This window comes from Haliotis cracherodii, unplaced genomic scaffold (assembly GCF_022045235.1).
Source record: "Haliotis cracherodii isolate W230 unplaced genomic scaffold, xgHalCrac1.p SCAF_6, whole genome shotgun sequence".
NCBI lineage: Eukaryota > Metazoa > Mollusca > Gastropoda > Lepetellida > Haliotidae > Haliotis > Haliotis cracherodii.
In genome coordinates, this window is record NW_027266319.1 from 24,203,234 (window position 1) to 24,225,337 (window position 22,104).

At 40.7% G+C, this 22,104-nt stretch overlaps 2 protein-coding genes across 2 annotated transcripts in view; one reads left to right on the forward strand and one right to left on the reverse strand.

Moving 5' to 3' along the window:
• The first annotated feature begins 3,050 nt into the window (after positions 1–3,050).
• LOC139445989 (DNA replication licensing factor mcm2-like) lies at positions 3,051–20,341 on the forward strand. The gene is made up of 17 exons (XM_071227251.1): positions 3,051–3,133; positions 4,177–4,370; positions 4,984–5,153; positions 5,913–5,998; positions 6,417–6,591; positions 7,189–7,408; positions 8,561–8,768; positions 10,131–10,265; positions 11,553–11,744; positions 12,310–12,654; positions 13,586–13,750; positions 14,257–14,331; positions 15,414–15,494; positions 16,532–16,684; positions 18,582–18,764; positions 19,147–19,302; positions 19,737–20,341. Exons 1-17 carry the CDS (start codon positions 3,128–3,130, stop codon positions 19,845–19,847), a joined length of 2,655 nt encoding a protein of 884 aa, XP_071083352.1. The 5' UTR covers positions 3,051–3,127; the 3' UTR covers positions 19,848–20,341.
• LOC139445988 (uncharacterized) overlaps positions 20,230–22,104 on the reverse strand; it is a 31,791-nt gene continuing 29,916 nt past the window's right edge. The window contains exon 12 of the mRNA XM_071227250.1: positions 20,230–21,520. Coding sequence (XP_071083351.1) covers positions 21,122–21,520 — 399 coding nt within the window. The 3' untranslated portion in view covers positions 20,230–21,121. The remainder of the gene's footprint in view (positions 21,521–22,104) is intronic.

Here is a 22,104-nt window from a genome sequence, read left to right on the forward strand (position 1 = left end):
GAAAGTGAAATAACAAAAAGGCTTTTAGCGGAACAAGAAACTGGTCGAATGGAAATTTACATTTACGCAAAAGCTAAACGCTTACGAATGGTTTTAATGAGCCGATATAAACGACGTCTCATTCGCCAACCAAAACGGATATCAGTTTAGAAAACCGACACAGAAATTCCAGAGAGGTAAAGTTGTAAAATTAAGAACCGCACATCTGAAGACCTATCCTACCCCGGATCCTCACGGGTCGTGTATGTACAAGTACCATGTGTTATATGTGCATATTATGTCCGTTTATGCTCTTCTCCCAAACATGTGTTAAAATGTGTGTATGTCTTTCATGTAAATATATTTCTCTTTGCTACTTTGAAATCTGAAAACAAAACAAAACGAAAACAATGCACAACTATACGTATTCCTAGAGCTATAAAGCCCCTTGTTGTCTGTGCAGGTCTAGCGTGGATCACTGTGGCGACTCAGGGTCCGAATGGTCCCCATTGACGTAAACATAGCCAGACTGGGGATTGGGTGGTTGTCCCCATTGACGTAAACATAGCCAGACTGGGGATTGGGTGGTTGTCCCCATTGACTTAAACATAGTCAGACTGGGCATTGGGTGGTTGTCCCCATTGACTTAAACATAGCCAGACTAGGGATTGGGTGGTCAGGCCCGGTGACTTGGCTTATTGAGTGACGATCAACTTAGAGCTAAGATCACTTTGTGGAACGGGGCCCATCGATTATTTACAAGCCGAAGAGATATATCTGGAATGTTGCTTACTACGACATAAATATCATTTACTCACACTCGATTCTGCAAATCGTTAAAATTTGAACTGAAATCTGAATGTTAATGTGTTGAAAAGATTGCCTGTCCGAAAGAAAATCTAAGAAGACGTCCAGGGACACGTTCCACAAAGCAATCTTAGTGCTAAGTTGATCGTAACTCCCATTCTTTAACGCTGACTTACGACAGTCGTAGCGCTAAGATCGCTTTGTGGCACGGGTCCCAGGTGTTAAAACGCTAATATTGTGATATTTTACTGACGCTTTTCGGACATTGAGGGCCAGCAAACACTGCTCCTGCTTTGAAAGTATTGAAATTTGTCTTGGATTTTTCTTCGTGGAATAAAAAAATGGTTTATTAAGGACTATAATCACAACTGGCTTTAATTGTGTTCAGCGCTATTGTCGATACCTTTAATCGGAGCTAGGATTGAAGAATGAGAAGCCGTCTTTGTCTTTTGCAAGTCAACTGACCATTCTCTTGCTGCGCAGCCACGTGTACATTGCATAACATATAATACATTTACCACATCAGACTTGGAGTTATAACTTAGATTAACCAGTCTTAAATAGAGTCATTACCTGACCATCAAGAAAACACGACCCGTATAGAATACGTCTTCAGAAACCCATGCTTGCCGTAAAAGGCGACTACTATATGCTTGTCGTACGAGGCGTCTAACGGGATCGGGTAATCAGGCTCACTGACTTGGTTGTTGCATGTCATCGATCCCAATTGCGTTAATCGACGCTCATGATATTAATCACTGGATTGCCTGATCCACATTCGATTATTGACAGACTGCCGTCATGTAGCTGGGATATTGCTGAGTGCGGCGTTAAACAACACACCACCCAACTAAACAAGAAAAACACAGGAAAAAAAAGAAATACACATGTGTAGATTATACCATGAAGGGTTGACAAGAAGGGAGTAGTAATTGCTGTACTGTATGCAGTTTGCTTGGAAAATAAGGGTCTTCGCTGTTTTGAGTATAAGAATTGAATTTCATATTTGCAGTCCACGTTCGTCCTGTATATATACTAATTAATCTCATAATTGCACATACACATTTACACACGCAGACGAATTTACAAGGTGAATGTTGTAAGCGCCATCCCATCATTTCGAGGATCCAACGGAAATCCCCCTCGCTGTCAACGAGGTCCCCCCTCGCTGGTCCGAAGCCCCGTTTGTTGGATGGCTGACGCTTATCAAGCATCCGGTGATTACGCGGGCTAATTAAAACGACGTAAAAGAAAGTATACCGAGGTGTTTTTTTAAAAATATTTTTAAAAATAAAAAGAACCTGTTAAATTTGATTGTGTCTCTTCAACCATCACTCATTCCTGCAACAGTCTGAACAGGTAATCTTTGGTTGTGTAATTTTGTGTAAAACTAACCCGGTTCAATGAATTCGCAGCCACATAACCCGTACCGTGATTGAAATGTTGAAATGTTGAACCTATTGATTTTCAAAGATAACATGTCTAAGATACCTATCAGCAGTTGTGTACTAAGCCCATTTTTTATGTTAAAAAAGTTTTGAATCAAGTTATATTTAAAAAAATATATAACCATATAGAGACGCATTCTTTGAGTGCTGTCTTAGCGCCAGTATAGTTCAATTCTTGGATATACTATCGCCGACTCAAGATATTTTCAATTGAAAATCAAACATACGATCGATAAGAGACTGAGAGGTATTAGGTTTGTTTTGTTCCTCCGTTCAGACTCCCTGTAACATAGTCATTGCATAGATTATATATGTACTGCATGCTCTCATTTTGTGGTTTATCAAGTGAGAAAGAATGGGTGCTACTGATATTGTAACAAAAATAATAAACAACTGATTTTAAATAATCAATTGAATAGATTTTGTTTTAAACGGTGAACTACTTATAATTTGTATTGTTTGACCATATTTATTAAAGCAAAATCGTTCTGATTGTCATAATGATATGCTGTCTGTGTCAAATAAACTATCATACTGAAGTCTAAATTTGCAATCAGCTGGTCAATGAACTATGAATGGCGTAAATGGAAGGACCACGTGATTTATATGGCGCGAAAGTGCGTATGAATTCATGAAAACGTAAATAAATTCTTTTTCATAATTGATTATTTTCAGATATAGTACATGTATTTTGCCATTATGTCTAAATTTATGTAACTATAAAAGAGAATATTCCAGTGTTTAGGAAGAAAAATACGTATTCTAACGGACTATTTTGTGACCTCACGGCCTTGACATCTCACCTTCAATTCCCGCGCTTTACGATCACTTTGTCTACAACAACACGAGTGCTCAACTGTTCTGATAAGAAGTGCTCTCCCCTCAGTAAAATCATGGCAGTAAGTACATTTACCTCTGTAAATTCTTGAAATGGTGCTTAACAAGATGCTTAATTAATAAAACGTCAGTGTCCTGCTAAAATGGTATGCGATTTCAAGAAGTCGCGATTATTTCATCCTGAAACTTTCAGAGCGGTCCCAAGTTACTGTTTCGTCTTTAGCACTCTTTACTGATGTTATTAACTTATATGTTCGATTTAAAATATTTCCCCCCACGAAGTGACTGAAATATATTTTGGGGTTTAGCACCAACTAAGAACACTTGAATTTGTAGCTGTATTTTCATAGAACTGTAGATCGATCTAAACGCATTTAATGATATGTAACCCGTGTCGATCTATCCCACGAGGTCTGCCTGTGGTCAGACAGGGTGTAGTTTTTAATAGAACTTGCCAACTAGTTGTACAAGTCCCTGAGAAAATGACTTGGGGATCTACCAATTTGTACATATTGCTGAATTTGCTGATCGAAAGATAATTGGGAATAAATGAATGGAGATACTCAAGGGAGATTTGTTTTCAAATACAATTTAACTTCAGGAAAACTCCTTTCAAATCGTTCATAGATGTCTAAGAATTCACGTATGAATATATTATAATGTAGACGTAACTAAATGAAGTAATTATTTCACATCACATTGTTAGTGCAGCATGTTGACATTTTTCTGACTGTGAAATAATATATTCGTGATCATTTTTTTTTGGTTCGCTTTTGAAAACAACTTGACTGCTGTGCTGTTTTGTATTAAGTACCTTTCTTCTGACTGACCGGCTGTTCCAAAAACAGTTGTTTCCTTGTCTTTTGAAAATGAACTTACCCTTTTTGTAATGGTAATGGGTTGCCCCAAAAAGCTCAGCAATTTTAACAACTAGGGTGAACATTATAATTTTTAATTTCATTATTTTAGTGAGTAATTATCCATAACGAAAACTGTTTACAATTTACATTTATTGTATTTAAAAAAAAGGGAAGTTGATGTTGAGTAAAAAGTGTGTACCAATATTGTTTCCGTTTGGTGATCAATATATTTTTGATTTCCACAGGAGGAAACATCTTCAGATCCCTTTTCCACTGCAACCAGCCCCTCCCGGCCATCACGAGGTCGACGAAGCAGTCGTGGTGATCCCATCACCTCCAGTCCAGGGCGTGATCTGGCACCGTTCGAGGATGAGTCTGAACTTGGTAATCCCGAGGAGGAGGAAGATGGGGAGGAGTTGTTCGGAGACAACCTGGAGAGGTGAGCAAGTTTACATTCACTACTTTACCCAGTAACCTGTTATGGACTTTAAACTTTGTACCTATGGTTGGAAAATATAATTAAAAAAATAGTTCATTTTCTTTGAATAATTTAAGATGTTTTTTTTGCATTGCATTCAATGCAATAATATAAATATGTGTTAAGGATTCTTTCTCTGTATGTCCCTGTTACCAGGCAGTGAAATAAGTGTTTTGTACTTTAGTATTACCCCCAAAAGTTAAGACCTGTGAAGATCCCGGGTAGAATAGGTCTTCAGCAATCCATACTTGAGGTAAATTACGACTATGCTTGTCGTGAGAGGTGACTAACAGGATCGGTTGGTCTGGCTCGCTGACTTGGTTGATGTTTGTCATCGTATCCCAATTGAGTGGTTCGAAGCTTGTGATGTCAATCACTGGATTGTCTGGCCCAGACTCGATTATTTACAGACCGCCGTCATATAGCTGGAATATTGCTGAGTGCGGCGTTGAACAACAGTCAAACCAAAAGTTAAACATGTTGACAGGACAGATGATAATGTAGATAATGGTTCAACAATGCCCACTTTAACTTTTTCAACAGTTCCTTTATTGAGGCTGTGATTTTCTTACAGGGACTACCAGACAATCCCTGCCCTTGACCGATATGACCAGGACAACATGGACAACGAGGACTACTCGGACATATCCGAGTCTCAGCGCCAAGCTGCCGAGAGGGAGATCCGACAGCGAGAGAGGGAAGAGGGCATCACAGCTGGACGTATGCGGAGAGGTCTTATATATGGTGAGATAAAATAAGTATTCCCCATTTAACTGTTAAAGAATCGACTTGTGTTGCAGAGAATTTGCTGACAGAAGATTTAGATTAATGTTCCCATTATACTTATAGAAACATGGTTAACTTCCCCGATCTAGTGGAAGGTCGGTGATTCAGTCCCCTCTGCGTCATGCCAAGTTATGTCAAAAGATGGTACTTGTTGTTTCCCTGGTCAGCTCTGAGTCGGTTTACTGTCTTGCATCTAGGTGGGATAGCACTATGAAATCGGCCTCAGTCCAGACTAGTACAAGCTGCCACATGCATGTCGCTATGTTAGTGCAATAATTTTGCACATATTTAACCCCATTTCACCTGACCTCACCTTTGAGCATAATGACGTGTGAATTTTTATTGGTTTAGTTTACTATGTCCAGGCTTCAAATCAACTTGTGTCAGAGACACTGAAGCCCAGTAACCTGAACCTTTCCTGTCAACCTTTTCAGTTGATTTTACTTCTTGTGTATTGGCGGCTAAACTGAGAGATGTACAGAATTGTGTTTAATCCTAATAAGGGGCACACTAGCTAAGCAAAGTGGAAACTATCGTTTCAATGTGCTTGAAATTTTACTCAAAGATCTGTATGTACTCTGTAGACAGTGGCAAGACACTGAATGTCACAAGCAGGTGTCATGCGTTTGTGAATAAAAAACAGTATATGATCTTGATGATTAAGTCGTACACATAACATGATTCATCAGTTATGAAGAATTTGGTTTTCTTTTACAGAGGATTCTGATGATGATGAAGACCGCCCTGCTCGTAAACGTCGAATGGCTGAAAGGGCTGCAGAGGGGGATGTTGATGAAGAAGAGGTATGTCATGCGGAGATAATAAAGCCGTAAATGTTTAAGTTGTGCGAAAAGGATCTGTATCTATAGATACACTCTGATTTATATGTGCTTTATAATAGAAATGTACGGGTAGTCAGACTCGCTGACTTGGTTAAGGCATGTCTTTGATCCCAGTTGCATGGATCGATGCTCATGATATAAATTACTGGATTGTCTTGTCCAGGACCGATTTTTACAGACTGCTGATATATCTGGAATGTTGATGAGTGTGGCGTTAAACAAACAAATATTGCTCATGTCTCAGACAATGGGTTTCCTGATCCAGGTATGATTAGTTGAAACACTTGGATAAAGCTGGAATAGTCTCAGAATAATTCTGTGTTGAACAATATCTCTTCTCCCTCCCTACTCATCCTTTATGATGTGTTTCTTGTCCCAGATGATCGAGAGTATTGAGAACCTTGAGGACATGAAGGGTCACACAGTCCGCGAGTGGGTCACCATGTTGGCACCGAAGACGGAAATCAAAAACAGGTTTAAGAACTTCCTGCGAACATATGTTGATCAAAAGGGCCACAACGTCTACAGGGAAAAGATCAGACAGATGGTTGAAGGTATAGAATAAAGTAAAACCTCTATGCATAATGAAACCACGAATTATGATCAGATCCACAACGCATCTTGATCAAAATAAATGTTCGTTTTCTCCCATTCTCATTTAAATCAGATCTTAGTTCTCGCTAGCGCTAAACAAATATCTGAGGACATCCCATTAGGGGCACGTCAGAATGACCTTTCATCGAACCAATCAGATCGTCGCTTACCAGATCATGAAAGTGAGAGTCGGATTGTGATTTCTAATAATGCAACCTTTAACACGGGGGATTCCGAACAGCAGTTACTAACAACGTCTGAATCCACACAATCTAGACCATCTATGAGTCATTCCAGAATGTTCTTTTGTTCAGGTTTCAAAGTTATTTTCGAGAATATGTCAAAATATGTTTCGAAGCGTAGTCGCCAATTTGAAATTAGTGCCAATTTGAAAGCTGCCTTCTGATTGGCTAATGTCAACTCCTTGTCACTCCTCCCATTGGTCAGTCCAAATTTGCGCAGCAATAGCAAGAACTAAGATCTGATTTTGATGAGATTGGTCATCTCCCTTAGTGTACCCTCCATTGGTAGAACTAACAATTCCTTTATTCTTGCAGCCAACAAGGAAAGCCTGATTATCGACTACAACATGTTGGCGTCTGTGGAGCAGGTGTTGGCCTATTTCCTGCCCGAGGCGCCTGCGGAGATGCTGCAGAACTTTGACGAAGCGGGGAAGGAGGTGGTGTTGAGCATGTACCCCAATTACGAGAGAATAGCCAAGGAAATCCGTGTCCGGATAGCTGAGCTTCCCTTGATTGAAGATCTCCGATCTCTCAGGTAGGTTGACGATCGGGCAGGTGTCCCATTCAAAGATATTATCATGAGCTTCGTTGTAGAAATATGGTTTCATGTCTGATGAAGCAGAAATGTAAAAACTTTGTATGTGTCCCATGTTGTAAGAATTAAAATTAAGCCACAGTTTGAGTCTCAAAACAGAACACTTCTCACCCCCTGTGACCATGGTGACTCAAATACTGATACTGTTATATTATTTTTTTTATTTATTGAATAAAACAGTCCAGCATTGATTCTGCTGGGTGACTGGTGTAAGGGAGACAACTCTTCATATAGAATGTATATTTAGATACGTATGTACTATTATGATGAATGAATGTTTTGGGATGTGAGATTGATGTATAGATGAATGTTAGACTCCAAACACTGAGCCTATAAATGTTAATGATGGACCAAATATTGTACCATGGGCCGCTGGCCTACACATGTACATGAATACAGAATTGATACAGATGAATTAAGAACAATATCCCTTATATTATTGGAATTCTAGTAGACAGCAGGTTGTAATAACATGTACAGACTTACAGGGTTTACTCTAGGAATTTTCTTACATGGCCACTTAGTGAAAATTTCCAATTTTCCAGAGGTACGGCCATACAGCACAATGTAAAAATGCCCAATTGTATTTGAAAAGTACAAGGTCTCACCCTAGCTTTATCCCTGAAACATGTGCAAGTATGCTCCAAGTGAACAAGGATTCCAAGATATGTGGATGTTAAGATATCATTATTAAGGAGACCCATGAAGATTCCGGGGTAGAATAGACCTTCAGCAACCCATGCTTGCATAAAAGGTGACTATGCTTGTCGCAAGAGGCGAGAGGTTTGACAGATCAAACTTGTGAAGATCCCGGGTAGAATAGGTCTTCAGCAACCCAGGCTTGCCATGAAAGGTGACAATGCTTGTGGTAAGAGACATCTAACGGGATCGGGTGGTCAGGCTTGCTGACTTGGTTAATGCATGTCATCGATCCCAATTGCGTGGATCGATGTTCATGATGTAAATAACTGGATTGTCTGGTCCAGACTCGATTATTTACAGACCGCCGTCATATAGCTGAAATATTTCTGAGTGCAGCGTTTAACAACAAACAAACCAACCAATCAATATTAAGGACGGGATTGTTTGCAGACAACTTCACCTGAATCAGTTGATCCGCACCAGCGGCGTGGTGACCAGCACCACCGGCATCCTCCCTCAGCTGAGTGTCATCAAGTACGACTGTAACAAGTGTAACTTCATCCTCGGCCCTTTCTACCAGACACAGAACCAGGAGGTCAAACCAGGGTCGTGCCCAGAGTGTCAGTCCACGGGGCCCTTCGAAATCAACATGGAACAGGTGATGAGGAATGATCATGTTGACACATTCAAGAGTCAATAAGTAAAATAAATATTAGCCAAACAGAACCTTGGCCACATTTTGGTCATGCATGATGTGACAAGTTACATAACTGTTTTTTGAGGGTACAGGTTCCTCCTTTTGTGGATGTGGACATTTTTTTTGTAGAACCTTAAACTTGGAAACTTCTGCATAGATTCTTTTCAAACTTGAAATTTTTTTAAACCTATACTGAGGTGCAGTGCAAAGTTTGATTTCAATATTTGGATTTTCTGAAAAAAATACAGCTTTTATGTGTTTTTTAATAGCTTTACTAAGAATCGTTTTACTTATACATTTGTGTGAGCTATAACTTAAAAACTACTTCTTGGATATTTTTCAAATTTAAGGAACACTTTCTATACTGATTGGAAAGGTTCAGTGCAGAGTTTAGATTTGATATATGTGTTTTCTGAAAAGATATGATGTTTCCCATGTTGTGAACTTAGAATGCTTTTTTACTTCAACATTTGTACGACCTATAACTCTAAAAATACTACATAGACTCTTTTCCAGTTTCTATACCAATAGGACAGGTGTGGTGCTGTTTGATTTCGATAAGTGGATTTTCTGAGATTTTTTTTTTTTTCATGTTTTGAACTTTAAGATATGTTTGAGTTGAAGTAATCTCATTAAAATCATACCTTAGTTCTTGCTTTCGCTAAACAAAGATCTGAGGACATCCCATTAGGGGTCACGTCAGAACGACCTTTCATCCGACCAATCAGAGCGTCACCAGATCACTGAAAGTGATAGTCGGAATGTGATTTCTAATCATGCAACACAGGGGATTCCGAACGACAGTTTCGGGCTTAACGTCTGAATCCATACAATCTAGACCATCTATGAGCCATTCCAGAATGTTCTTTTGTTCAGGTTTCAAAAGCTGCCATCTGATAGGCTAACGTTGACTTCTTGTCAGTCATTCAATTGGTCGGTCAAAGTTCGCGAAAGGTCGGTCTGACATGATCCGTAATGGGATGTCCTCAGATCTTTGTTAAGCGATAGCGAGGACTAAGATCTGATTTTAATGAGATTGGAGTCAAAGTGAGCACCATACCTGTGCTCGTGGGTTTCACCAGTGGTAAACATCGATGACGCGCACCAATTCGGGCTTTACTCCCACATTAAGCTGACACGCTGTGGTATAACTGGAATACCGTTCAAAGCGGCATTTAACCCAACTCACTGACACTCCATGGCTGGGAGTGGATTACAGACGTGTGATAATGCTTGATTTTTGCTAATGGATGTTAAGCTACATTCGCTCACTTTGTTTAACCTCCTTGGTGATGACCCTTTGTGTAACTATGTCCATCACAGACCCTGTACAAGAACTACCAGAGGATCACACTGCAGGAGAGTCCGGGCAAAGTGCCAGCAGGGCGTCTGCCGCGATCAAAGGATGCCATCTTGCTGGATGACAATGTCGACACATGCAAGCCTGGAGATGAAATTGTAAGTTTCTCTTTGTTAAATAAACCACTGGGGCATACTGACCTACTGCTACCATAAGGTGATATTGTGCAGAATTGTTTTGTCAGTTTTCTTTTTAAGCCTAGTCCAGAGGACTACTGTAAACATATTTACACTAGTTCTCAGTATGTAGCTAGTCCTACTTGAACTAAACGTTTTCTATGTTTATATTTTCTCTGTTTTGACCCAGTACCAATTTGTAGCAAAATTGGAGCATTGAGAAATAGTTAAGAATTATTGCCCCAGAGCTCCAGATAAGCTGCGTATCTGTGTAAAATACGCATCAGAAATGCAGAAATAGACAGTAAAATAAAATCCAAGCGTATCAAATACACAACGAACATTACAGATACGCTACAAAAATAAAACTTGTGCGTATCATAAAAATATTGTGAAGTAACCCTGCGTATTCGATTAGCGAATCAGCAACTTATTTTGAAATTATAAACGGGCATTCCGTCAATCTTGCCAAACTCCACGATGACAGTTACATCATGATCATTTGCCATCAAACTTTCTTGTGGAAGTATCGTGGTATTTTTGAGTCCTATAAAGTTCTCGAAACCACACAACACCAGTTTGCAGGGACTAGATGAATAGTGTTTTTAAATATTTAACTTGAATACCCACATGTGAAAAACTAGTGGGTAACAGAAATTTGAATATACAGATACCCAATGATTTTAAAATGCATGGGTAAAATACCCACAACACCAAAAGCTTATCTTGAGCTCTGTGCCCTGAAATTCAACAAGTCGGTGAAGACTGCCATCATTTGATTTTTACCTGTCGTCAGCACAATTTTGTAGTCTTGGGCTAGTGTGAATTTAGAAGGTTGTCAACTAGTGGATTATGTAGCATGGCTGTTGGTGGGGTGCTCACTCGTGCAGGACAACAAACTGTCCTAAGTCAAATGTATAAGGCCTTGAAGCATACGTACGAAATGCAAATGGAAACATGGCGTTTAAGTGTAACACAAATTTGGCCAGTTTGCATGACCTGGTATTTAGGGGAGGCAGTGCTGAAAAGACCTTGACTTTTGTGACTGAAATTGTGCATGAACCCTGTCTGAATAGATTGTTTCTTCTCTCAGGAAGTTACGGGTATATATCGCAAATGGAAAAAATGGGGTTTAAGTGTGACACAAATTTGGCCAGTCTGCATGTTTGCATGATCTGGTATTTCGGGGAGGCAGTGCTGAAAAGACCTCGACTTTTGTGACTGAAATTGTGCATGAACCCTGTATGAATGGATTGTTTCTTCTCTCAGGAACTTACGGGTATATATCACAACAACTATGACGGGTCCCTGAACACATCAAACGGGTTCCCGGTGTTTGCGACTGTCATACAAGCCAACTACATCACTAAGAAGGATGACAAGATGGCCGCAGCCTGCTTGACAGATGAGGACATCAAAGCTATTGTTGCACTGTCCAAGGATGAGCGAATTGGAGAAAGGGTATGGTCAACCCACACACGTAGCCAGTTTGATTTGAGGAATTTACATCTGACAATCATCGGGGGAAGATCTTAGAGATTATTTGATCAAGATATTAAAAACCAAGTCAGATCTTTATTGTATCACATTAGCTGTCAAGCCATTTCAGCCCTGTGCTGATGGCAGGTTAGAATAAGTACCCAGCAACCTATAGATCGGGGAGTCATACTTGCTAGCTTGGTTAATTGTTTGTCAACCATCGTATCCGAAGGTTCGCTTGCCACGCAGAAGACCTGGGTTCGATTCCCGACATGGGTACAATGTGTGAAGCCCATTTCTGGTGTACCCCGCTGTGATATTGCTGGAATATTGCTAAAAGCGACGTAAAACCACTCACTCACTCATTCACTCACTCACATAATCAATCAATCAATCACTTATTCGTATCCGAAGGTACAGATGGTTGTTCATATAATTGATGACTGTCTTTTCTGGTACAAACAAGGTTATTTTCTGGGCGCCATCATATATCAGTGTGGCATTAAACTTCATATCAATTGTAAGTCGTGTATGTGTCAAATTTCAGATTTTCGCCAGTATGGCGCCTTCCATCTATGGCCATGAGGAAATCAAGAGGGCCATCGCTTTGGCAATATTTGGTGGACAGCCTAAGAACCCAGGTGGCAAGCACAAGGTGCGAGGAGACATCAACGTGTTGGCATGTGGAGACCCTGGCACAGCCAAGTCCCAGTTCCTCAAGTACGTGGAGAAAATGGCAGCTCGAGTAGTGTTTGCTACTGGTCAGGGTGCTTCTGCTGTGGGTTTGACTGCATATGTCCAGAGGAATCCTGTGTCCAAGGAGTGGACGCTAGAGGCAGGTGCTCTTGTGTTGGCTGACAAAGGAATCTGTCTGATTGATGAGTTCGATAAGGTGAGTTGTGTGAAACCTTGCTGTGATACTAGTCCTATACAGTCAAACCCTGTTATGTCCAACTTGTGGGGACCTGGAAAAATGTTTCAGTTATCCGGGGGTTCGAGACACCAGGGGAATTTTATGCTTTATTTGGACAATTGGGAATTTTGACACATCCAAGTTTGACACAAGGTTCCACTGCACAGACGTTGAAACTTAGTTTGGACCCCATATCCTGAAACTTGGAATTGTGTTCAGAGGGACATTACTACATCTTTTGACTTGTTAATCTGCATGATTTCTGTTGTATCTGTCCCAGAAAGACTGATCACATTATGTGGATCCGACTGATTTGTCAGTTCAAAGAGTTGAATTACATCAGTGATAGAGTGGTAGCTTGGAGAGTGGAGGGTCAGGCTTTCGATAATCGGCAGCGTCATACCAAGAGACGTCAAGAGATGGTACTCGTTGCGCAAGGCAGTAAGGGGCTAAAACAAGGATTGGTCAGCTTAGAGTCAGTATGCTGTGTCTGAGTGGGGTATTCTTTTTAATCTGCAATTGCACAGGGGATCTCAGTGGTCCATCAAATAAAATAGGACTAGATTAAATTAGTCTGAACTTATACAAGCAACCACGCACGCAACCATGTCACTATGTAAGTGCAGTAATCTCGGACACGAATTTAACCGTTTCACCTTGCCTACTTGTTCATTCTAGGCATAAGGTGTCATACCTCATATTTATTTGAGAGCTCGCATCATGGAACTAACAGTTATCTAGTTTTAAGTGATAAATCTAAAACTTCTACATCCATGTATCAACTTGGGCGAAATACGTAATGAAAGCTGTGTGGAGTGGTTAAAGGGGAGATAACTCAGTCTGGTTTATCTCCCTTTACCTGCCCTGAGACCTGCTTGTGTGAAGTGACCTTATGGACTGAATGTTTCAGATGAATGATGCTGATCGTACCAGTATTCACGAAGCTATGGAGCAGCAGAGTATATCAATATCCAAGGCAGGCATTGTGACGTCGCTTCAGGCACGGTGCACCATCATCGCAGCTGCTAACCCCATCGGAGGAAGATACGACCCCTCGCTCACATTCTCAGAAAATGTGAGTTGGGCATTCTTTTAAGAAATTCTTTCAGAGTATGAGAAAGGACAAAAGTAGAACTTTGATTGATTTATGTTTTATCACCAGTGACAATATTCATATAGGATACAAGTCAACTAGCTTTGTACTTTCACACTGTAAAAAATGTCCATTGGTCCAGATGTTCAAACTAAGATTATTTTAATTTGCCTGGAAGGAAAACTGGAAGTTAAGGAACGGCATGTTGAGCTCAAATACATATTTTTATATTTAGGCAAACGTTATGATCATAACATGTTTTACATAAATAAATATTTTTGACTTAAAATATGATTTAATTGAGGCTCAGCTTCAGACCATTTAACATCGGTACACATTAAATCTTCGAAGATAATTACACTATTGATTTATTGCTTGCTATAACTGCAATTTATTGAAAAGGAAATGTGGTTCTGAAGGCCTTTAGTAACTGTCAAGATGCTTTTGTTTCTTGGTAAAATTATGATGATGTTGCCTTGATTTGACAGGTGGATTTAACGGAGCCCATATTGTCCAGATTTGATATCCTGTGCGTTGTACGAGACACGGTGGACCCAGTGCAGGTAGGACAAGTTGCCTGGCAACCATGTTAACCAGGATTGTTGATTATCACATGCAGTTCATCTGTACCAGATGGGTGTATTTTAACCACTTTTTAGAAATGAAAAAGTAAAGCTATTTGGATAATGTACCTGACATTAATAAAGTACTCACGGAAATGAAAAAAACCTGTTTTGATCTCAGATTTTAAATAAATGCAGTTAACATACAAAATATATAGATGTTCAAAAAACTCAATTAGTACTAATTGGGCCTTGGCACAAGTACTGCGTATCAAAGGTTTTTATGTCTTTTTACATGTATAAAGGTGTAAAAATATGAACAAAACAGACTAAAGTGAAACTGAGCATAACCAGGTGTTAGTAGATCGAGGTGAATGTCCATGACCTATGACACCTTGACGACAGGTGAAAACAGGTGCTTGAAACCCACGTGCATGTGATTTGTCAGTGGTTACTGATTTGTGAGTGGCATTTTGGGATAGTGAATCATCGTCAAAATATCAGAACGAAAAAGTAACATATTCCCTTCTCAAACAACAACTTACATGTCATTATTATTATGTACTTAAACATAGCTGTTATTTTTATTGTTGTTTTGATAACTTTTTTTCCAGGCTAATTTGCATAATGCCTATAGCATGTTTCTGCCATGTCAGTTTGTACTTAGTTTTATATTTGAATGTTGAAAGTGCCTACAAATTACCTCCTCTAAAGTACATTTTGTATTGAGCACCGAGATAAAACTAGCAAATCCAGACTAGTACTTTTCCAGTTGTTTTGTTATTTCGTATTTATATCTACATAATGTTTGAGTCGATAATTAAATCCAGCAAAACAGTTTTTTTTCTTTTCCATGAGTACTTTAGTAGGGCTGTGATCATGGTAATTAAACACTTTGCAGACATAACTACATGTGTTCTTTAACAATGGGAACGAGTTGAAACCTGATCATTAAACATGTAAAGCACCTAAGTAATTTTGTGTGCTTAACTATCAGAAATATATTAGTGTATAAACTTTCATTTTACAAGATTTCGTTTTCGGCCTTTTATGTTGCCTGACAAGCAATATCTTTCTTTCAGGATGAACGTCTTGCAAAGTTTGTGACAAGCAGTCATATGAAGCACCACCCTAATTCTACAGAACAGACCGAGGACTTGCTGGTAAGGTGATACCTGAGTTTTAGTAGTTTTGAGTTGATATGCCACAGGCAAGGATCGTATTTTATGACCTTTAATTAGAGTTGAAATGAGTTTTCTTGCTACGATATGATACACGAAAGGTATTTTCCTTTTTATCAAAACAAGATGATACACTTCGTAAAATATATACTAGTTACTCGTTTTATGACCCCTGTTCTTGTCAGTCGGCATTTCCATGGCAACAAGATGGACTTAGGTTCTGTGAGGGTAGGGTTCGTTTCCGGAGCATAACTCATAAACCTTTCAATATTTTTTCATGAAACTTTGCAGGTTTGTCAGGTACATGCTAAACTGGTGCCTTTTGCTATTTAGAAATTTTAAAAATTTATATTTTTTACGTTTCCATGGCAACAAGATGGACTTAGGTTCCAAACTCTTCTTCTTTTTTTTACAATTTCCATGACAAGTTCCGGTTAAGAATAGGTCCCCAGCAACCTGTGCTGGTCGCAAGAGGTGAACGAATGGACCCGGCTGTCAGACTAGGAATAATTACATGTCATTGTACCCAGAAGGCACTGGGTTGTCTCCTCTTGTCCATTATTTATCGACAGTCGTCATATGGCTTGAATATTGATGATACCGGCCTAAATAACAAACCCGTTCCCACTAATGGACTGCTGGTTCCTGATTGATAATGGACAGGGCTTTTGTTGTCTTAATTTGTTAATGTTAACATTTGTGACGTTATTGCCAAGTTATTTATTTATAAAAATCGACTTCAATATGTTTTGGGTGTTTTTGGAGGTGTTAACATAACAACCGAAGTGGACACCTGTTTTATGTCTATACCACCATAAACGGCCTAAAATATTCTTAATTGACTGGGTTGGTTTGACATAGAAAAATCCAATATGGCCAGAGTGTAGGGAGGATTTGTTGGGGAATTGGAATCTCATTTGTTTTTTTGTTTGAAGCATTCTTTACAACATTCATGGCCATAAGCCATAAAGAGCTGTAGGTCTGTCAAAGCTGATTTAAGAATGACTTGGTGTTTGCAGGAGAACTTAAACAACACTGGCATTGAGCCAATTCCCCAGGAGTTGTTGAAGAAGTATGTGATCTACGCCAAGGAGAAGGTGCACCCCAAACTACACAACATGGACCAGGACAAAGTGGCCAGGATGTACGCAGACCTCCGGCGAGAATCTATGGTAGGTAACGGTGCAAGAACACTTGTGTATGATGGGGAGGTACGCAGACCTCCGGCGAGAATCTATGGTAGGTAACGGTGCTAGAACACTTGTGTATGATGGGGAGGTACGCAGACCTCCGGCGAGAATCTATGATAGGGGTTTCAGGTTAAAGAGTCAGGGATGAAAATTAACCCAGAACGTCCACTTTCCTGAATAGTGACATATGGAAATACCTTAAAAAAACGTTCGAATTTTTACTGCACTTCTGGATACGATTAACAAAACTGGTGCGGCTAGCGAGCTAGAGCTGATTCCGATCCCTGAGAACAGGTACCAAGTATCCTGTTTGTTGTAAGATGGGACTACGTGGATTGGATAGTCACTCTGTAATAATGTTGATTGCAGGTCAGTGTATCCTAACAATATGATCATTGCACATGCTACCTGGTCCAGGACCCTTGAAGATCCGGGTTAGGACATGTCTTCAGCAACCCATAATGGTCATAAGAGGCGACTATGCTAGCAAGAAGCGACTAACCGAACGTGTCGTCGTCATGCCGAAGACCTGGGTTCGATTCCCGACATGGGTACAATGTGTGAAGCCCATTTCTGGTGTCCCCTGCCATGATATTGTTTGAATATTGCTAAAAGCGGCGTAAAACCATACACACTCACTCACTCACTGTTGCATGCCGTGTATCCCAATTGCGTAGGTCGATGCTCATGATGTCAATCACTGGATTGTCTAGTCCAGACGAGATTATTTACAGACGTCATCATGTAGCTGGAGTATTGCTGACTGGTGATAAACAACAAACAAACAAACCTGGACTAGAGTTGGTTAGTTACAGGGTGGCGTTTATTTCAAGCCACTATAGTGAGTGAGTGAGTATGGTTTTACGCCGCTTTTAGCAATATTCCAGCAATATCACGGCAGGGGACACCAGAAATGGGCTTCACATATTGTAACCATGTCGGGAATCGAACCCAGGACATCGGCGTGATGAGCAGATGCTTTAACCACTAGGCTACCCGACCATCCCTTCAAGCCACTATAAGAGGGGTGGCTGGAATATTCTACATTATAGTTAAAATGGATAGAATTATCATTAAACCGCCCGCATGTTATCAAAAATGAACAGGCCACCGTAACTTTATAATGCCCTTATATTGCTTGATGAGGGGCCATTATCACGCCCGTTAGGTGTTTTAAACCTGATATTGTTGTTTCTTTTTATTTGATAAAAAATTCCATCCATTTTAGCTTTTATAACAGTAACGCTATTTTTCAGGGCATTATCATTTGCTGAAGCTCTCGGTCTTTTCAACTGCCCACCTTCATCGGGCAGTTAATGGAAGACCTCAGGCTTCTGCAAATGATAAGGCCCTGAAAAATAGCGTTACCCTTATACCACCAGGAGAAAGCCATCTCCTACAGTGGGATCCAGGCATGCCCGCAGTGTTGGCAGAATTGTGTGTACCAGGAGGGGTGTATGTTGAAAAGTAAACAAACCATCTCAGTCAACAAAGAGGGGGCACGGGTGGCCCAGTCATCTAAGGCGCTGTGCAGAGTTGGGTCCCTTGGGCACGCCAGAAACCTATGATTGTGGGTTCGAATCCCGGTTCGCCCCGATTATGTGTCTAGGTTTGTCAGCACCATACGAAGTGGTAAACATCCGAGACCTGCATCACTTCGGGCTTTCCTCCCACATTAAGCTGACACGCTGTGATATGACTGGAATACTGTTAAAAGCGGCGTTAAACCAAACACACTCACTCAATCAACAAAGAAAGACCATCATAGTTATGTGCAGAATGTTTCAGCCACCCCATGTACCTTGAATAATGCTGACTACAGTGTTAAACTAAGGTGAAAATCGTGTAAAACGACTTGCTCACTCCATCTTTGTTACAGGCAACGGGCAGTATCCCAATCACAGTGCGACACATTGAGTCAATGATCCGAATGGCCGAGGCCCACGCCAGGATGCACCTGCGTGACTACGTCAACGAGGACGATGTCAACATGGCCATCCGCATCATGCTGGAGAGTTTCATCAGCACACAGAAGTTCAGCGTCATGAGGAGCATGAGAAAGGTGGGACATTTTCACTGTAACTTTACCCCACAAGGGCTTGGCAATTGTGAAGATCGGGTTAGGATGGTCTTCAGAAACCCATGCTTGCCGTAAAAGGTGACTATGCTTGCCTTGAAAGGCGACTAACGGCATCGGGTGGTCAGGCTCGCTGACTTGGTTTAATGCATGTCATCGATCCCAATTGCGTTGATCGATGTGCATGACGACAATCACTGGATTGTCTGGTCCAGACTCGATTATTTACAGACCTCCGTCATATAGCTTGAATGTTGTTGAGTGTGGCGTTAAACAACAAACCAACCAACCAACTATTGTTGTAAACACCACAGTTTCCCCTGCCAGCATTGTTTGTGTATTATATGTAGTTCCCTCTCTGCTGCAGACGTTCGGCCGCTACCTCTCCTTTAGGAAGGATAACAACGAGCTGCTTCTCTTCATCTTGAAGCAGTTGGCCCAGGACCAGATGGCGTTCCAGCGCAACCGATACGGCATGGAACAGGACTCCATTGAGATATCTGAGAAAGATCTTGCAGATAAGGTGAGTCGTGGGGCATTTTTCGAGTGTCCCTCAGTCGCTGGTCACTTCACATAAATACTGAAAAAATAAACATGCCACCGGAATTGGAGAAATGGATACTATGCTAAATAAATATTAAGTTTGATTAATATTTATCAAGTCAAGTTTTTTTCCCCACACACAGTAATAGCATTTCCGATTGACCTCGTGTCATGATATTCAGGGAGAAAGAGTGCTGTTTTAATTTTCTGATAACTGTTTTAATTTTCCATGCCTTCAGTTTCAAATTGAACATCTAATACTAATTATTCTCCTCCTTTCCCAACACCCCCCCCCCCCCCCCCAATCAAAAATCTGAAAAATTCTCCTGAGTTATTGCTTAAAACTGGATTGGAACCATCTTGATAATGATTGGGGTGATTTTAGATAAATTAACAAATTAATTCTTATTTCAGGCACGACAGATCAACATTCACAACTTGACGTCCTTCTACGACAGTGACATCTTCAAGGTCAACCATTTTGCACACGACACAAAGCGCAAGGTCATCCTTCAAAGTTTTTGAAGCAGTGATTCCATACCATGCAAGCAAAACTCGAAGAAATGTGACATTTATTGTGCCTTACGAGGGGGCAGCTTCACTTGAATAATGTGGAGTGTCTTTTCAGCAAGCAAAGATAAATCTAATGTGCCTGCTTAATAACCTGTGGGGAAACAGGGTTAGAGGAGGTCCACAGCAACCTTTGCAAGATGCAAGTCAATCAACGGGGTGGTCAGACTCAGTGACCTGGTTGACTGCCTGTCTTCGTACCATCTAATGTCACTGGATTGTCCAGACTGTTTCACAGGCACCTGTCATATAGCTGGAATATTGTGGAGTATGCGTTAGTTCACACACAAACATGCTTGAGAGACAAATTGTGACTACTGAAAAGATGACCGAGCTGAACATTTCTTCAAATGTTTATTCTGTATAAATGTAAGTTTTTCAAAGCTGTAGAGTACCTATTGTACATTATGTAAATGTATGTGAACTGGAGGATGAATTGTCTTGTTTGAATGTACATAAATTGAACAGCAAAACAGTCCGTTTTTGTTCTTTTGTGGGATGGGCAGAAGGACCTCATCTCTATTTTAGCACAATAAAAGGAGCTGTGATGCCATCCACTTTATCCATTCTATTGTGGGTGCTGTAGCCTTGTGCTCGAAGCATTCGTAGTGTGAAGCCAATTTCTAGTGTCGCACCCCCACCATAGGTTAATATTGCTGGAGTATTGCTGAAAGCGTCGTAAAACCTTACTCGCTCTATTTTGATAAATACCCTTTACCCATACACATCCTCGTAGACTTGAAATGAAAATTGCAGACGAGTGTGTCTTGCACATATTAGGAGACGCCCAAAGGTGTATTAACTCGTGGCCTTGGTTGTTTGCGACAACACTGGTAATATTCCCTTTTGTTTCGATCTCATATTTTGGTTAACATCTGTGTCAATGGCGAAACCAGAATCAAAGCATAGGTATGGTGCCCAGGGTATTAATCATAAGAGAACAAGATTTTAGTTACATCAATGATGGAAATACTATCTAGAATAATTGCCTTAAAGCCAATTACTGTCAATAATTTGATGGTAATTTGTAATGTGAAATAGAACCTCTTAGAGTTCTGAACAATTTTTGTCCAGCCACGATCAGGGATAGCTTGAACAAAGTCTTCAACTCGAGATGCTCAATGACATCCTACGTCAATTGGTCAGTTTTCATAGCAAATGCCTTATAATACCTTAAGTGGAATCAAAACACGGCTGTGCGCTCTTGGACATTTCTTATAACATTCTCATTATTTGTAATGCTCTATAAATTTCTGGAAGAACTGACGGACTTGGCTGCTGGTCAGTCGAAGATTTGGATCAATGTTCCAACACTTAACAATCAGTTTGTGCCACTGCTCTGGGGGCTTGCAGTTCATAGACATTGACGGACGGAGTCCCTTCTCAATCGCTCGCTCGAACGTGGTGAACAGCTGCCCCTTGATGTGGTCTGCAGCATCCTGGCCGTACCACATCTCCCACACAATGATCCCCATACTGTACATGTCCGCCTTGACGTCATAGCGACCCTTCTGTAGCAGCACTTCCGGTGCCATGTACACAGGACTTCCCGCGATTGTTCCTGAGATGTCGTGCACACGTTTGGCAAGGCCCACGTCCGTTAGTTTTACGACATCGTCCTCATCAAGCTGCAAAGAAAGCAATTTTCTATTAAAGTTGTGGTCCTCTGCTTCTGAAGGTAAAGAATAAGTCACTGACTTTTGTTAGGGCCGCTTTGAACTAGTTCACTTATATCAGGTAAGTTATCTTGATGTTGGAGCATAGTGCTGTCAAACAGAGACATGAGCAGGGCGAAATGGGATTCAAATCAACAACCTTTTTTCTGGTTGCCTAAGGGACGCAACTCCGCACAGCCAATTGTGGCACCCAAGACTGGTGCTGGGCCACACATACCCCCATATACAATAGAAACCGTCATATCCCTAAGGTTTTGGGTTATGTTGTGGGGAATTAGGGTCTTATCGAGAGTACCCAGATGAATCCCTTGAAATAGGTCAAATTGCTAGTTTCTAATATGCAATAATATCTAATATACGGGTGGCCCAGTCGTCTAAGGCCCCGCGATTCGCTGTGCAGAGTTGCGTCCCTTGGGCACGCCAGAAACCTATGATTGTAGGTTCGAATCCCGGTTCGCCCCGATTATGTTTCTAGGTTTGTCAGCACCATACCCGTGCTCGTGGGTTTCACCGAAGTGGTAAACGTCTGAGACCTG